The sequence below is a fragment of the Schistocerca piceifrons genome, chromosome 1 (assembly GCF_021461385.2).
Source record: "Schistocerca piceifrons isolate TAMUIC-IGC-003096 chromosome 1, iqSchPice1.1, whole genome shotgun sequence".
NCBI classification, from domain to species: domain Eukaryota; kingdom Metazoa; phylum Arthropoda; class Insecta; order Orthoptera; family Acrididae; genus Schistocerca; species Schistocerca piceifrons.
The window spans coordinates 442,853,140-442,871,707 of record NC_060138.1 but is presented as its reverse complement, the minus strand read 5'-3'; the positions used below and the strand labels follow the sequence as shown (position 1 = coordinate 442,871,707).

Genomic DNA, 18,568 nt, shown 5'->3' with positions numbered 1-18,568 from the left:
CAAACAGGTCTGCTTCCCACCCTTGTCCTTCTTGTTTAGTGCACAACGTGCAGCATTGTAACTCGCTTGAAATTCATCACTCCTAAATCCAATTTAAGTTTTCCTCTCATAGTTTTATCAACTGCAAATGCTGCAATGTGCTGACCTATACCAATATCTTCTCTTCTCCGTATTGCCTTAGCCTTATCAGCTAAAATACTATATGCAATGTGACGACTTGATAGATCTTTATTTGCAGCGTATGCAATGTCGTGTTCCATACACAATTCGGCAAGCAGATTAACCCCCTTATCACCTCGTGCCAAGCGTTTCTGAAGCTTTGTCCTAGGTCCACAGTGATTATACCCAGGGATGTGTAATTCCACTGGTAGTTTGTCTAGGATAACACCACCTCCTCTAATGTGTCTCCTAGCACGCACGCATGTTATGGTACTGCAGTGGTTGTGGACTGTGCGCCCCTATTATACAGGGTGTTCAATTTATCTTGACCATCCTAAATAACTGTATGTCCAATGCAAATTACAAAATGTTTCAAGCAAATGTTATTTAGCCGTCAGGGGGACATCAATCAGCATGATTGCTTTCGTTGTAGCTTCAGTTTTTACAAATATATGAACAGTAGTACGACTTTTTTAAATAGCACCCTGTATTTTTTTATTCGGTAATTCATTTCGTCTCCTAAAGACCTATTTAAAGATGTATTACAGTGTACCATTCATTGAAACACAACGTTATTAATTACATAACACAACAATGACGTTCACGCTCCCAGCGCTTAGTGCAGGTACTCGGGGGTAATGGAACACATCTACGTGCTGACGTTGACAGAGGACAAATGTAAACACAAGTAGAATGCACACCCGTCATTCCGTTAACCATCGTCAGTAGAATGCATACCAACGAAGAGAAGGTAGAAATGCTACTCATCTATGGGGAATGTAAGTTAGCAGAACAGTAGCTGCAATACTGTTTTCTTATGTACGGGTACATTTAGTACAGTAGTTTAATCCTTTTAAATACTGTTGTGTAGAGTAAGCATACAGTAAAGGCTGTCCTTCCTACAACCTGCATCGACATAACGTTTCTTTTATTGTTGTTGTTGGTGTTGAAGGTAGGCGAAATGCTACGCAGGCAGCAGAACTGTACAGATAGCGATATCCTGAAAAGAACCCACCTTCCTGACAGATGTTTTCTCGTCTTCAGGAAACGGGAAGTTTCAACCCACGACAACGCAATCGTCGTAGCACTCGCACAGACAAAGTTGCCGAAGTTACTGTTCCCACTTCCAATGCTACGAATCCACATGTCAGGACACGACAGCTTGAACATGAAATTGGCATTCCTAAACCCAGCATACATCGTATTCTTACACGTCACCTGTTCCATCCTTACCATACACACCTACATCAAGAAATGCATGGGAATGATTTCCAAAATCGTGTACAGTTCTATTAGTGGGTACAGCAGCAAATCCTCGCCAACCCGAACTTCTTCTCTAATCTTCTATTTACCGATGAATGTTCCTTCTCAATCAAAGGACAGGTAAATACAAGGAACATGCATTATTGGTCCAGCGACAATCCACGATGGCTTAAACAGGTGGAACATCAGCGTCAGTGGAGAGTTAACGTCTGGTGTGGGATGCTTGGTAGTACAATTATAGGCCCTTATTTCATCAATGGTAGTCTAAACGGCACAGCGTATGCCAACTGCCCAGACGAATTCTTCCTCCTCTTCTGAATGGTGCGGCTAAGAACCAGAATGCTCATGCGGCATCAACATGATGGATGTCCAGCACATAATGCCTTGCGTGCACGTCGTGTTCTGAACCGCAGGTATCCTGCCAGATGGATTGATAGAGGAGGAACAGTTACTTGGCCTGCTAGGTCTCCTGATTTAAATCCTCTGGACTTTTTTCTTTGGGGATGCATTAAAGACGTTGTCTATCGCGATATTCCAACAACTCTAGAGGACATGCAGGAAAGTATCGTGCTTGCTTGTAATTCTCTTCAGCAGGCAACACTGGAAGCAGTAAATAATTCTTTCACTCAACGAGTGCACCAGTGTATCGGTGTCTAGGGTCACCACTTTGAGCACCTTTGGATGTTCTGTTCCCGGGCAATGATCCAGGAGAGTGACAGTCAATTTTGTGTTATGTTTTTACTTGGTTTTCATTTGTCTTCTGACAACTCCAGCAAATGGACGAGTTTGTGATCCTGGGCTCGAAGTCAATGTTGTGTTATGTAATTAATAACGTTGTGTTTAAGTAAATGGTACACTGTGATATATTTTTGAATAGGTCTTTAAGAGACGAAATGAATTACAGAATAAAAAATACAGGGTGCCATTTAAAAGAGTCGTACCGCTGTTCATATCTTTGTAAAAAACAATGCTACAATGAAGGCAATCATGCGATTGGTGTCCCCCTGACTGTTAAAGAACACTTGCTTGAAACATTTTGTAATTTGCTTCTGGACAAACAGTTATTTAGGGTGGTCAAGATAAATGGGACACCCTTTATATAGCAAATCGTCAGCATCAATCCAACTGTTTTGTGCAGCAGGAAAACCAAGCCATTTGACTAGTGCTTTACTTCCCCGACGTCTAATGACTCTCTCCACGAGAAACACATCCGGTTCTGAGCTTTTCTGCTACTCTTCGGTGTAAAAGCCGCCTGCAAATTCTTCACATTTACTATCCTACAACATATAAGTTCTAAGATTCGTTCTTTGCACCTTTGAAACTGTAAATATCTCTGTTGGCCAGTTCAGTAGGTATGGTTTCTCAAATGCTGTCTTGTGTTTTGAGATACGTACCAAATCACCTACATTAAATTTCTGCCTGCATGGATCCAGTATTTTAATGCGATAGTACACCGTATCCGTGAGTCCATTATCACGAACGTCGATTGGTCTCATTTTTATTGTGTTATGTGTGGTTCAATCATACTGAGCAATTATTTATAGGAGGTTATCTGTTCATTTGTATGAGCCGCGAAGGTTAAAACGCATCCACACTCGACCTTTTATTGTTCTGTTCAGAAGCTCCACGATACTTGCCTTCAGGTGAGTGAATGTTTATTAGTGATGTATTCTGCACCGCCGCATCACGGTCTTGAAATACCTGTTTTACAACTCCCCACCGTTATCGGTTTGGAGGTTGTCTGGGTATCGATTCCTCCCTGTCTGTAGCAAACGCTCAAAAACATCCGTGACATTTCTACCCGTTTTTGTTTTAACAGGTAATGCCCAGGCAGATTTGGAATATGTCTCATTAACCATTAACATATATATGAATCCACTATTCTCATGTGAATATTCCCTCATATCTACAAGATCAGCTTGCCATATGTCATCCAAACCTTTAATCATAATATGCCTACCGGGGTATGTTTTGCGTGCAGGTTTGTGCAGTTCTCAAACTACAGTCTTCATACTTATTCGATGATATCTCTCTCTAAAGCTCAGAAATCATTTGAACGAGCTGCATTACCTGCAGCAGCTGATGCCATGAGCAGCCGTAGTCGATCTATTAGTTCGTTGGGGTCGTCATAATATGTATACTGCGGGATTCGATTGTTCACTGCTTTATGCTCAATGTCAACAAAATCACCACTGCTGCTGCTGTTGTTGTTTTCGCTATCAAGTATTGGTTTTATAATGGTTTTATATTTCTTGTTCCTCAGGCTTTTCGCGATCTTATGTACATCAGTAATGTGCAGTATTTCACGGTACGTTTCCCTATCATTAACTGAATAATTTATAGGTTCTTTGGTAGGTCTTAGGAAAATAAGATTCATTAAGACAGGTGTTTTCTCAAACCACCTGTCACCAATCTGTACTGTGTCAGTTATAGGATGCATGCCCAACACGTACTGTCTTACCCTGCCAACGCCGAATATTCTACCTATCTGACCAAAGGTGTGACGGATAATCAATTCGTCAATGGCAACACCACCATTGTCGCGTGTTTTTGTTTTTGCTGAGAGCTGTCTGAGAGATTCAGTAACCGGCTTAAATGTCTCTCTTAGGTTTTGCTGTCGATCCATATGCCCTAACCTCAGCAACCGCAATTTCTCACGAACTGCTTTCCGCACTTGAATCACTTACTGCTTCGTTGACATCTCGATGTATACTAATCAGGTATCTCTGCAGTGCGATTCTTTATATATCCGCTGTTCTTTTTTCTCTTACTATGTGCCTGCCCCTGAACAACAAGGAACTCTACATCTATTTTCCCCTCAATAGCCTCGACCTTTTCAGTTACGTCGGTTACTTTCTTACCGACTTCATTAACTAACTCATTTAACGCATTCACCATTCTCAGAAGAGTCTGGTAATACGTCTCTAGTTCTCTGCGCATACCTCCAACTTTATGCACAATAGCGTGAATTTTCGTATCCTTGTACCGGCGAATGTTCTGTCTGTGTACACCCATCCTCTCGGGTTGAGAGCTAGACATTCGCGCGAATTTGTCAACAGTACAGCGTATACTGATGTACTAACCGCTCAAAATACCGTGCTATATATGCAGAAATACTTGAACGTTTCGCCTGTACCTACCATCACTCAATTTTCTTGTTTTATCAATAACGAGAAATCCATACTGTGAATGATTCCAGCAAGCAGCACATATCTTTACGAAATCATTGAGCGACATGTCAGTTCCGACATGTGCCTGGTAAATGTGTTTTAAATTCAGATTGTCTTGTTTGAAGGCTATAATGAGGTTTGCATTATCCCTAACCAACTGTTTCGGGATTCTGGAATATGTTTGGCTTAGATAAAATACATCAGCACCCATATGACGACCGAAACAGAAGTATTTTCGAATTTGGTCTTGCTTTTCCATAGCAACATCATCAGATATGAAGATAGTGTTTGGCTTTGCTTTTTCAGGTGGAGGGATATCACCACTTTCACTGAATGTCATGTATGTAACACCATCTAAACCGCGCAATATCTTCTGTAACAGCTGATACTTGGGTTGAAACAGGGTTTTTGAGAATACACAACCATGCTGAAATCGGACTCCATCTACATATGTTAGCAGCGGCATGAGGACATTAGTTGTGCCACAATTGGATGGACCTACAATCATTGCCTATTTTCAGGAAGCAGAATTCCGTTCTTCTTCTTCAGGTCTTCTTTCGCATCTTCACAGGACCACTAACCGACAACAAAGTCCTTGTGATGAGGATGTTTCACCCACCCTGCCGTGATATTAACTACGCCAGGTACTGACTATAATACCCATGAAGAGTAACTTGATCACTCATTTTTGTGAATAACTGGTGTAACATTGAAAAATAATGATATTAATAAGCGTAACACTTTGACTATAATGAGAGAGGTATGAAATAAAACACAAACACGGCTTGGGGCTGTATGTACATACATTATTTATTTAAATATCATTCATAGGATGCAGCATTTCAAGAAAATCATCAGACTCTTTCTTTATCTTCCTCTTCGCTCCTGTACAGTATTTCCCAAACAAAGCTTTTTGACATGCAATAAATTCCGCCAATGGATGCCTCCCAGTACTCAGGTTTTTCAGACGCACATTTAATATGTTTCTCTATCGATTAGACATTCATGTGCAAAAAAAGGTACTGCTTCAAATCATCAACATGTATACTATACACACATAGGAAGTTTACAACATCATTGTATGCAGAGTCTATGCTCGGCAACCAACAGTTCAATCTCTCCAAAGCAAGACGTAGCACAGTATCCAGATCGTATAACTTCATAACTGAGGCGTGCCTTAGATAAACGCAGTTGTCACCTAATTTCACACATAGTGCACAGTCATCATACACTGTTATATTACATAATGTCACACCCGTAAGGCGAATGTCTGGGGGAGAAAGAGTTGGATAATACTCTATAGCCATCTGCTGATTGATGTAGCACTCTGCACGACATATTTCGTCCCAGTAGAACTCGGAAATAGGCACTTTAACACCCTTCGATGCATTTTCAATTTCTATTCTCGCATGTAAGCCCCAGACATGATGTGCTTCTATACCAATTTTTACACTTTTCATTCCACTGGGAGTTAAACTGTATGTAGAACTCAAAAACATGGGTACACTCGATGCCTTCTTATTCACAGCATCTGCACACTGTAGTTGCACAAGCACAGGGATGTTCTGCTTTGATGGGTTGTATGTTGGTGACAAGTACTGTCCTCCATCTTGCTGTTCTTTGGGACCACCAGCAGTATTTGATGTGTTGGGAGCAGGTCACGTGTCCTTATCACACAAATCGATGAGTGGGACAGACATCAGCTCCTTGACCTGCTCTAGTAAGTGGGCTATGTGCATTACATGATCCCATGTGTTCGCTACATGTTCAGACATGCAGGACGTTGTTGCTGCCACAGGTCCAGAGGTTGGTGCAGTTCTCAACAGGATGGTAGCCGAGGTTGCTACCAATCCAGACTTAGCAGAGATCGGCATGTTGGCACTCGACCCTGTGGGCATGGACACGTCGAGGGCTACTGCTGAACAAAGATGAAGAAGCATTAAATATGGACCGAGACAACCAATAATAATAATAATGATGGTGCTAATCACAGAGAAAAATGTGATATGAGATACTTACTTTTCCGTTTCTTCCTGTTCTCCAAGGCTGTGTTGGATTGTGACTGCTGTTGACACTTCACGGTTCTTCTTGAGCAAGACTGAGGTCCCAGAGCTGCTGAGCCTGCCCTATATCCCCTCCAATGACATTATCAGATACCGCCATCATACTGGCTGAAGTCCACCATGTGACTGGATTAAGGGTTCCTATTGGTTCCCACCATCCCCCCCCCCAATCGCCATCTTGGATTATGTCTTGGGAGGGATGACAGCACCCTCTGGTGGCAGTACTGTGTACTAGGTCAGTTGGACTCCGGACCTCATGGTCGACACACTGGATGGAAGTACTGCCTCTAATTGGTTAAATCAAGACTGAAAATTAAGACTTACATCCATCCTACGCAGCACAGGCTGAGTCCTCTTCCTGCCAATTCCTAGGAACAGGTGGCAGTCAGATGACGTAAGTTAGTGGAGGTAACCCAAGTGACCTGTTTTCCCGCCATTTTCTTAGGTTAGTGGAAATAGCTGTGGTGTGTTGCATTGTCCTGCTGGAATTTGAACTTCCTGCCATTTTCTGAGGGAGGGGAGTGGGGAGAGAGGGTTAGGTTAGTGAAGGTAGCCCAACTGACATATCTCCCCACCAAAATTTAAACTTCACACCATGACGTCATTGCGACATTGCCATATCTATCGCTGACATCTTCAATAAGTTTGGCAACAATGGAGAGTGCGTTGGCGCCGCCCTTGTTCCACTACTTCAGTCAACAGATGAGGTCAGCCTGTATGCTTTTGTGCTGCATGTGTCACTTCACATTTCCACTTCACTATCACATCGGAAACAGTGGACCTAAGGATGTTTAGGTATATGGGAATTTCGCATACAGATGTATGACACAAGTGAAATCCAATCACCTGACCACGATCAAAGTCCATGAGTTCCGCGGAGCGCCCCATTCTGCTCTCTCACGATCTCTAATGACTAGTGAGGTTGTTGATACGGAGTATCTAGCAGTAAGTGGCAGCACAGTGCACCTAATATGAAAAACGTATGTTTTTGGAGGTGTCCGGATACTTTTGATCACATAGTGTAAGTGTCTAAAAAATGTTTCAAATGGCTCTAAGCACTGTGGGACTTAACATCTGCGGTCATCAGTCCCCTAGACTTAGAACTACTTAAACCTAACTAACCAAAGGATATCACACACATCCACGCCAGGACTCGAACCTGCGACTGTAGCAGCAGCGCGGTTCTGGACTGAAGCGCCTAGAACCGCTCGGCCACAACTGCCGGCGTAAGTGTCTCGCCTGAGCTTTCTATTATGATTTACTAGTGTGTTGCAATAAATAAGTGTTCAATTACATTTTACTAATTAATTTGTGTAGCAGTGTTGCAGAACGACAGAGATTTCCGCCCACGTACAGTGTTGATGTCTGTTGGATATCAAATCTCTGGACGTCAGTGGCGCAGTTCATAGTTGTGACAGAGAAACGACAACTGGCCATATATCAAATGTTAAAAACTTTTCATGTCTCGATGCCAGTAGGAAAAACTGGGTGCACTAATATTTTCGGACTAACTAAATAATGGAGCCAAATGTCAAATAATAATCAAGACAGCTCGCTGAAAAATGTCCCACACAGATGAATAACTGTAAGAGACAAGACGAGAGACGGCAAGTGCAGACCTCTCGCGAATTATACCATTCAATATGTATTCGTAAATACGTAAAATACACGATTGCTTCTAGTTGGGTTATCGTTGTGGTCTTCAGTCCAATTTGATGCAGCTCTCCATGCTACTCTGTCCTGTGAAGTCTTCTTCATCTCCGAATAACTACTTCCAGATACATCCCTCAGAATCTGATTACCATATTCCAAATAACAAAACTCATCTACTACTTTTAGTGTCTCATTTCTTAACTTAATTACCTCAATATCACCTGGTTTAATTCGATTACATTCCGTACCATTGTTTTCCTTTTGTTGACCTTCGTCTTATATCCTCCTTTCAAAACAAAGCCCATTCCATTAAAGTGCTCTTCCAAGCTCTTGACTGCCTCTGAGAGAATTGCAATGTCATCGGCAAATCTCAAAGTTTTTATTTCTTTTCCCTGAACTTTAATTCGTCGAGATTTTTCTTTTGTTTCCTTTACTGATAGCACAACGTACAGACTGATTAACTTCGGCAGCAGGCTACAACCCTGCCTCGGTGCCTTCTCAACCACTGTTTCCCTTCAATGTGCTTCGAGTCTTTATAACTGCTGTCTGTTTTCTTTACAAATTGTCAGTAGCCTTTCGCTCCCTGTATTTTATACCCGCTACCTCAGAATTTCAAAGAGATTATTCTAGTCAACATTGTCAAAAACTTTCTTTAAGGCTACGAATGTTATAGACAGAGGTTCCTTAATCTATCTTCTAAGATAAGTCGTAGGGTGAGTATTGCCCCGCGTGTTCCTAGATTTCACAAGACTCCAAACTGATCTTCCCCGAGGTCGGCTTCTACCAGTTTTTCCACTTTTCTGTAAAGAATTCGTATTAGTATTTTGCAGCTGTGACTAATTAAGCTGATAGTTTGGTCACCCGGACCCCTTTTCGACTTAGGTCTTTCAGTGGTCTGTCAAATTCTTCTCGCGGTATCATACCTCCCATCTGTTTCCATTTACGTCCTGTTACATTTGTGTAATACTGCCTTTAAGTTCATCTTCCTAGTACAGACCCTCTATGTGTTCCTTCCAACTTTCAGCTTTCCCTTCTTTGCTTAGGGCTACTTTTCAGTCTGAGTTATTGATATACATACAGCTGCTTCTCTTTTCTCCGAAGGCCTCTTTAATTTTGCTGTAGGCGGTATCTATCTTTCCCTAATGAAATAACCTTCTAAATCATTAAGTATGTTCACTACAGTTCCCTGAGATAAACACCCAGTCAGTTTGAAAACTTACACACCTCCCTACCATCATGCCAGATGCTGCACAGTTACAAACTTGTTGAGCGTATTAAATCATTCAATACGCGATTTGAAACATGTTATAATTTGAAATTCGTCAATAACTGATATAAGAGGAGTCAAACATTCACTTTACGTATAATCTGCACAAACGGAATGACGAATGGTAGGGGGCTCATATTTAAACAACCTAGTTGTCAATATACAGTGTGTCGACATGGATCTTAGGGTACACATTCCCCCTTTAAGGTAGGCCAAGGCACTGTATTCATGTACTGGAAGAGATCTAATTGGTTCGCGCATGTGAAAATCTTGACGGCTGTGTATAGCACAAACTCTTAATATTATGGCTGAAGGTCTAGTTCCTTACAAGTAACTGTAGCGTCCCGTTGTTATCATCCAGTAACGCGTAAAAATTGACACAAAGTACGAACATTCCACCATCATCGACACAACAGTTATTCTCCCAGTATTTTCATAACAAATCTGTGCCTTCCACTCGCTTTCCCTGCTAGTTGGTTTCGTTTGCTCGTTGTCTTCCTTATGATATATTGGCAATTCCTCTGCTTTTTAAATGACGTGAAAGGCTTCACAAGTTTACTATCAAAGTTACAAGCTAATAGCACATGGATCTTTTCCTTCTTTATGCTCATTACCTCGTCTTTATTCACGTTTAAGGAGAGCTTTTACCCACAAGAAGAGGTCACGACGTTCGGATCACGGACTTACCATACTTGAAACATTGTACAACTTTACCAGTCCAACATAATATGCAAGACGTAAGGCGTACTGCTTAGGCGATTTCGAGAAAACCGCAAGAGAAGTTTTACGCGTCAGTGATGTACTGGTGCATTGCGGCCCTGAGCACGGGATGGCGGCTGTCACGTGGTTACCGTTCATCCTCCGTAATCAGTAGATCGCTGGCTGGGGTCCCGCTCATCTTTTTTTCTCAATTTATACTTTTTAAACACTAGTCACATTATTTCATAAATATTACATTTGAAAGGTAATATGATGGAAATACACGTGTATTTTCGTGGACTTTTACTGAACTGCCAATGTTATTAGGCTGTTTACTAATTTTTATTATTACAACAAATATTATGTGACACTTATTTCTCTAGAGAAGTTAAAAACTTTATCAAGCGCCTTCAGACTTGTTCATAGCAACTGACAGCGAATGAGAAATTGCTTCTCGTGAAAATACCATTAAAATGTCCGCCTAATTAGCTGGGTGGTAAAGTGCTCGCCTCCCATGCAAGCGGGCCCGGGTCCGATTCCCGGCCGGGTTGGCGATTTTCTCCTCTTGGGGGCTGGGTGTCGTGTTGTCCTTATCATCATTTCATCCTCATCACCGGCGCGCAAGTCGCCCAATGTGACGTCGAATGAAATAAGACTTGCACTTGGCGGCTAAACCTCCCCGAATAGGGGCCTCCCGGCCAACGATGCCATAAGCTCAATTCCATTTTATCATTAAAATACATTCACTCGTACATCGCCGATTTTCGGCACCGATATTTACAAAGACGTTGCTTTACGTATAGTTTCCACCCAAACTGACGGAAGAAAGAGAAATTTTTCAAAATATCGACAAACTCCGTTCTTCCTTAGAAACCCTGGATATTCCTAGTGCATTCATTCAATGTAGTGGATGCTGATTTAATTTTTTTCCCGTGTCTCTATGACAAATATCATCCAGCAACAAGTAATGTTGAAAACACATCGGACAATTAATCGTACGTTACCCTCATATTCTGACATATTGTAACTCACTATATTATGGAATAAAGTTATTTAAAACTTTATTTATCGATGTTTGACTTGGGCTTTACAAAACCTGTCCCTCGTCCCTGAAACCTCTGTCTGCAGATCGAGGTTTCCAGGTGCAAAGAACTTCTAGTACCCTACCCGAGTACTGGTATAAGGGATTTCGGAAATCACGGCAGGCACACATTTTCAGGAAAACTTTATTGTCTGGGAGATAGTGTCTGTCGCAGATCTACTCACATTTATTGCTATTATTTGCAGACCACAAGTTGTCATCGCCCTGTACAACGCGGTAGTGTCTTAACCCTTTCACGGATAAAATTCATTTTTTACAGATTTTTAAAATATTAAGGTGATAACGGTTTCTTTTCAGTCCCATTATTATATTTTTACCACCAAAATATTTTTTAAGTTCTCCAATTTTTCACAACAGGAAGTGGGCACATATGTCCCATGAACCATGAATAGTTGATAACAGCCAGATCAAGAAAAAAATAGAATAGTCGATGCCACCATTTTATGGATCGTCTGCCTACCATATATCTTTCACGTAGCTGATCAAATCGGTCAACGCCGCCCATTGTGTTATTGTAATGACTTACTACTTCAGGAGAGGATACAGTTACCTTAGAACCATCTTTCAGTTTTCTTTCAATAAATTTGACATCTTTTGGATTGTTGTATGTGGAAAGACGGTAAACTGCTTTGTTGTCCTGCCATTTCACAGCAGCTACAACACACTTTACTGCAAACTGAAACTCTCCACGTTTGAGATCACTTTTTTGATTTCTAATATTCCTGGTAGTCCTTTCCTCTTTACTCTTACAGTTCCACAACTATAGAGGCCTTTGTTCCTCAGTCCTTTCATCAACTTGTAAGCTGTGAAGAAATTATCGAAAACAATGATTCCGCCTGTGTAAAAAAATGGTTGACAGAGTTCCAGAACCAATCGTTCACACATCTGATAATTCTTGAAGTCTTGTATTGTGGTGCTGTATTTACCAGTGTACGCTTCAAAATTTGAAACAAACCCGCTTTTCGAGTCTGCAAGACACCAAATTTTGTAGCCCCTCTTTGTTGGCTTCATGGGCATATACTGTTTGAGAGACGTACGTCCCTTGAATGCCACCATTGATTCCTCTACTGCTAATGTAGAAGTGGCTCATATACTGCAAAACAGTTTTTGTTTAGTGCTGCAATAATGGGTCTAATTTTATAAAGTTTGTCATAGATTGGATCTGTTTTTGGAGGAAGAATAACACTGTTTTCATTGCAGTACAGTTTCTGTACGATTTTCTTGTATCTTGACAGTGTTATGGCGTTTGAAACTGAACTCACTTTCAACACTGGCTCTGAACTCCAGTAATTGTCAGCTGCTGGTAGTTGATGGATACCTATTATTATGAGCATGCCTATGAATGCCTTCAGTTCAGGAACAGTTATTTCTTTCCATTTGACACTTCTTCTGAGCAGCATATAAATTTGTTTGAAAACATATGTGCTCCATAATGTTTTTGCAAAAAAGTTTCTCAAAATAAACACATTCACTGTCTGTTGCACTGATATCTACTTTCGATTTTGGCTCCTCACACAGAATCACAGTGTTTTCAAAACATGTAGTATCATCACCCCAGTCACTGTCAGAATCACTTACATCTTGATCTCCTGTCTCTTCAGTGTTTATAACACATGCATTATGTTCAGCCTTTTCATAAGAGTTCTCATCAGCGAAAATATCAGGAAAGACATTTGCAATTCTACTGTCAGTGTTATTTGTTATTTGTGAAATGTCTGAACTACCACCTGCTGTTCGATTTCCTGATACCTCATGTGGCATACCACTTCTAGATGACTCTGCATCGGAAGTATTGTCATCTTCAAGATAATCAGCTTCAGCTTCCGAATCCTCAGGATCATCTGGCAGCGAGAAAAGATAATGGAGAATCTCATTGTCTTTTAGTATCTGCAAAATAGTAATAATAATTCATTAATAGCAAGCTTTAAGTGTATTATTTTCAGTGTGAAAGGGAATAAAACAGCATCACATTATATTTCAAACCGTTAAATAACTTTACAAATAATGTCTGCTCACCGCCTTCTCTATTGCCTTTGCAGTGCAGTCCCGATTTTTTCTCAGGTTCAGTACAGTCGTTCCTAGATGGCAGCACCATGCAGAGCTGGGTGACATATATCCCAACACGAACTGGCGCTCAAAGTTAGTGGGACATATATGACACATCAACCACGAAAGGGTTAACAGTCCTTGGTGCACAGGGCACAGGTAGTCTCAGATACCGACAGTCTACCTGGTGAGCTACAACACCTATGTACATTATTCCACCAGAATGGCTAATCGGTTAGACAGATACGCCATGCAGTCCGTTCTCAACAAATTCAAAGCAGGGACGTAAATGAAGATGCCGAGGCACCCATTGCAACAGGATTCTTGCCCTATTTTGGTGGCATGTCCACAACAATAGAAAGAATCCCCAAAAGGCACGAAATCAAGTATGTTTTTCGGCCACCAGCAAAATTGAGGAATTTATTGTGCTCGGTCAAAGAGGACCATAGTCATAGGAAAGGTGGCGTGTATAACAGTCGTGTGAAGTTAGCATCCCTTTTTCGAGAAATACACATTTCTTTCATAGTTCTTGATAGATGTGCCATAGTTCTAGAGTTCTTTGTACAACATTTGAATAGTTCTGCAAAATTTAACGAAGAAAATAACAATACTCGAAAAATATTTCATATCGAAAACATTCTTTGTCAATTTTCGCAAAAAGTAAATTCGCACAACAGTTCTGAGGACAGTTCAGAACAAAACACCAAGAGTTCCATCGAAACTCCTAACTCACATTTTTTTGTGCAGCTAATAGTTTACAAGATAATTTTAAGGAGGAAACCTTTTCACTTACTGTGAAGTTAGCACACTTTTTTCAGAAATATATATTTTTTTCAGAGTTCTTGGTGGATATTCCATAGTTATTGAGTTCTTTGTACAAAATTTGAATAGTTCTGCGGAATATAGCGAAGAAAACAACAATGTATAAGACAGCTGCTTCAGGAACCCTTTACTTCTGATAAAATTCTTACTATTGTCACAATAAATCACTTGCGCATAGATTCCAACCGTATTGATCATTACAAAAATATAACCATGGACCAACGGTGCACATTTCTTGCAGCGTTGAACAAAGCATTCAGCTTATCCATTATGAAAATACCCCACTTGACGCTATTGTAAAATTTGCAATGGATGGCTTCCGTTTATCTCCAGTGTCAGCATCCAACGAATTATCTTCATGCAAACGTGATGCCAGGATAGCACACCTCCCCTTTTTAGGTACGGAGGAAACTAGAGTTCGGTCTTGTGGAAGCCAAAAACGGAACTGTAGGCAGTCCTTCCTTTACTGATAGCAAACTGTAGAGAAATCTCATGCTCGTTTTTCTTCATCATGCAAAAAAAAAAAAAAAAAAAAATTCTCCCTTCATAGCTCTATTATCAATCCAATACTAGTAAACCAGCTGTCAGCTTTCACATTTCGACCTGACTGGTATATAGGTTTACACAGTCACAGTACAACATCGAAATGTTTATTGCTCAGTTGGTACAATCCTTCTGGTTGCAGCACAGCGTATATATCCAAATCGTACAGGTAAAATACTTAAGAATCCACCAAAGCATAGATTTTAAATCCATATTTGTTTGTTTTGATAGGTGCGAAAAGTGCACCTTCCACAGAATCCTTCCAGCTGCTCGTCTACTGTAACACTTTATCTGAGGGTATAAGATTTCTGGTAGTTGCATACAAAAACAGTAGATATTTCCCGAATTGCAGTTAGCGTGTCTAATTGTCTCCGTTCATCACGAATAGCGCGACTGTAAAATCTAAGGCACCCCACAATAAATTTGAAACGTTTTATGTTCATTATGAGGCGAAATTTTTCAATGCCATCCCATCAGTTCCACGTACAGGTAAAATACTTAAGAATCCACCAAAGCATAGATTTTAAATCCATATTTGTTTGTTTTGATAGGTGCGAAAAGTGCACCTTCCACAGAATCCTTCCAGCTGCTCGTCTACTGTAACACTTTATCTGAGGGTATAAGATTTCTGGTAGTTGCATACAAAAACAGTAGATATTTCCCGAATTGCAGTTAGCGTGTCTAATTGTCTCCGTTCATCACGAATAGCGCGACTGTAAAATCTAAGGCACCCCACAATAAATTTGAAACGTTTTATGTTCATTATGAGGCGAAATTTTTCAATGCCATCCCATCAGTTCCACGTACAGGTAAAATACTTAAGAATCCACCAAAGCATAGATTTTAAATCCATATTTGTTTGTTTTGATAGGTGCGAAAAGTGCACCTTCCACAGAATCCTTCCAGCTGCTCGTCTACTGTAACACTTTATCTGAGGGTATAAGATTTCTGGTAGTTGCATACAAAAACAGTAAATATTTCCCGAATTGCAGTTAGCGTGTCTAATTGTCTCCGTTCATCACGAATAGCGCGACTGTAAAATCTAAGGCACCCCACAATAAATTTGAAACGTTTTATGTTCATTATGAGGCGAAATTTTTCAATGCCATCCCATCAGTTCCACACAGATCTTCCAGGCTTTATCTGTTACTTTTGTTAACAACAGTTAAAAACAAGAGACTGATGAAGGCTTTCAATTCAATAACATCTATTGATTTTACCCCTCACTCACGCTGAAATGAAGCTCTGACGCTCTCAAAATGCTGATTGGAATACAGAACTACAATAGACAAAGTATTGTCATCTATGAGAAATCACAAAGGCTGCTTTGGATGCGCCTTTTGGTCAAGGTAAATCTGTATAATATAATCCTCTTCAAACAATATGCTTTGTATTTCTTCTATATGATATACTACATCTCACTTAAAATAATAACATTCCTATAAAATAACGCAAACAGGTACAGTGTATTAATTTTATATTTGATGTTCAGACAGCGAAAACTGACGATTAAACAGGTCAAAAAGAATTTAAGTCCATTTTACATTCTGGATTAGCTTTGTACTACTTACTATGTTGATAAACAAATAAATTAATTGTTGAAATGAAATATGAAAGGGCGTCTTGGATAAAATGAGCAATCGGCTCATATTTCATCAACAGAACACTAGCGTCGATACTGAATCATACAACAATGAAAAGCATACAGAGAAAGGAAGCTATAACGAGAAGGTACCAGTGCTACCAACTGTTGGCAAGTAATTTACAGAATCACACAACAATGAAAAGCATACGGAGAAGGGAAGCTATTAATGAGAAGGCGCTAATACTGCCAATTGTTGAAAATTAGTTTACAGAAAATTTCGAAGTGTATCAGTCTGAACAGCTGCGCCCAATGAAGGATAATAAAAACCATGATATGTCCCTGAGACCTCTCAAGACCAAAAAATAATAAACAAAGCACAGCAACAATGCAAAGGTTGTGGTACTACATCTAGAAACAATGAACACGTGAACTGCCGCTTTTAAACAATCGACAAGTGACGTCAGCGTAGCAGTTACAATAGTGGTAGCATCAAAGCTTCTCGCGGTAACATCAAAGCTAATGACAACAACAGCTGCACTTTTTGGGTGGCGCGCGCCGCGTCGTGTGAAGGTGCCCGCCAGCGCTGCATTTCGCTCCTTGATCTGCCCCTAATGAGTATACGCAACAATACTATTCACATTTATGCGAATAATCATTACGCTCGTTCAGTCAGAGCTCTTGTGCAGTCGTTGCCTGTTGTGAGTCGGTGCTGTTGTGTAAGAGATATTTATGAACCGTAATACCCATAAAAATGTACAGTCTACCAGAATTGAAACGTCTACTCAGCACGTAGGAATTTAAAGTGATCGATGATAGAGGAATTCAATTCCCTCCGTCTCATCCGGTCCTCTAAAAACTGTCCCATACCATGTCCGACATTGGCTCGAAAATGTCTTCAAAACATTAAACAATTAAAGAATTACACAAAGAAGATCGTCATGTTCTTATTACTTTTGTTAGAAACACCTTCAGGCTGGAATGTTTCGTTGAAGAAAAAGACGACGACAGCAAAGATGACTCGTGGAATGTTTCTGGTTCTTTGTGCAACAAGGACATGACAAAGCAATTTGACCTACTACTGTCAGCAGAAAAATGGTCTACCATAAAACCACCAAACAGGAAACTTGAGTAGCCTTCAAGACTGGAAATAGGGAAATGGACCGATTTGATGGCTGATAAAATTTACGAACATCACAAAATTCCATGTGCCTTTTCTTTCAATTACGCGAAAGTGTGGGAAAGCTCAAGTTCTACATCTACATCTACATCTACATGACTACTCTGCAATTCACATTTAAGTGCTTGGCAGAGGGTTCATCGAACCACAATCATACTATCTCTCTACCATTCCACTCCCGAACAGCGCGCAGGAAAAACGAACACCTAAACCTTTCTGTTCGAGCTCTGATTTCTCTTATTTTATTTTGATGATCATTCCTACCTATGTAGGTTGGGTTCAACAAAATATTTTCGCATTCGGAAGAGAAAGTTGGTGACTGAAATTTCGTAAATAGATCTCGCCGCAACGAAAAACGTCTTTGCTGTAATGACTTCCATCCCAACTGGCGTATCATATCTACCACACTCTCTCCCCTATTACGTGATAATACAAAACGAGCTGCCCTTTTTTGCACCCTTTCGATGTCCTCCGTCAATCCCACCTGGTAAGGATCCCACACCGCGCAGCAATACTCTAACAGAGGACGAACGAGTGTAGTGTAAGCTGTCTCTTTAGTGGACTTGTTGCATCTTCTAAGTGTCCTGCCAATGAAACGCAACCTTTGGCTCGCCTTCCCCACAATATTATCTATGTGGTCTTTCCAACTGAAGTTGTTCATAATTTTAACACCCAGGTACTTAGTTGAATTGACAGCCTTGAAAATTGTACTATTTATCGAGTAATCGAATTCCAACGGATTTCTTTTGGAACTCTTGTGGATCACCTCACACTTTTCGTTATTTAGCGTCAACTGCCACCTGCCACACCATACAGCAATTTTTTCTAAATCGCTTTGCAACTGAAACTGGTCTTCGGATGACCTTACTAGACGGTAAATTACAGCATCATCTGCGAACAACCTAAGAGAACTGCTCAGATTGTCACCCAGGTCATTTATATAGATCAGGAACAGCAGAGGTCCCAGGACGCTTCCCTGGGGATCACCTGATATCACTTCAGTTTTACTCGATGATTTG

At 40.6% G+C, this 18,568-nt stretch overlaps 1 protein-coding gene across 1 annotated transcript in view; it reads right to left on the bottom strand.

Annotated features, from left to right (window-relative positions):
* The window catches only part of LOC124734075, a 128,010-nt gene extending 110,759 nt beyond the window's left edge, over nt 1-17,251 (bottom strand). The window contains exons 1-2 of the mRNA XM_047248531.1: nt 17,240-17,251; nt 12,955-13,263 (exon numbers count right to left, since the gene is read on the bottom strand). Coding sequence (XP_047104487.1) covers nt 12,955-13,263; nt 17,240-17,251 — 321 coding nt within the window. The remainder of the gene's footprint in view (nt 1-12,954; nt 13,264-17,239) is intronic.
* Nucleotides 17,252-18,568: the final 1,317 nt, after the last annotated feature.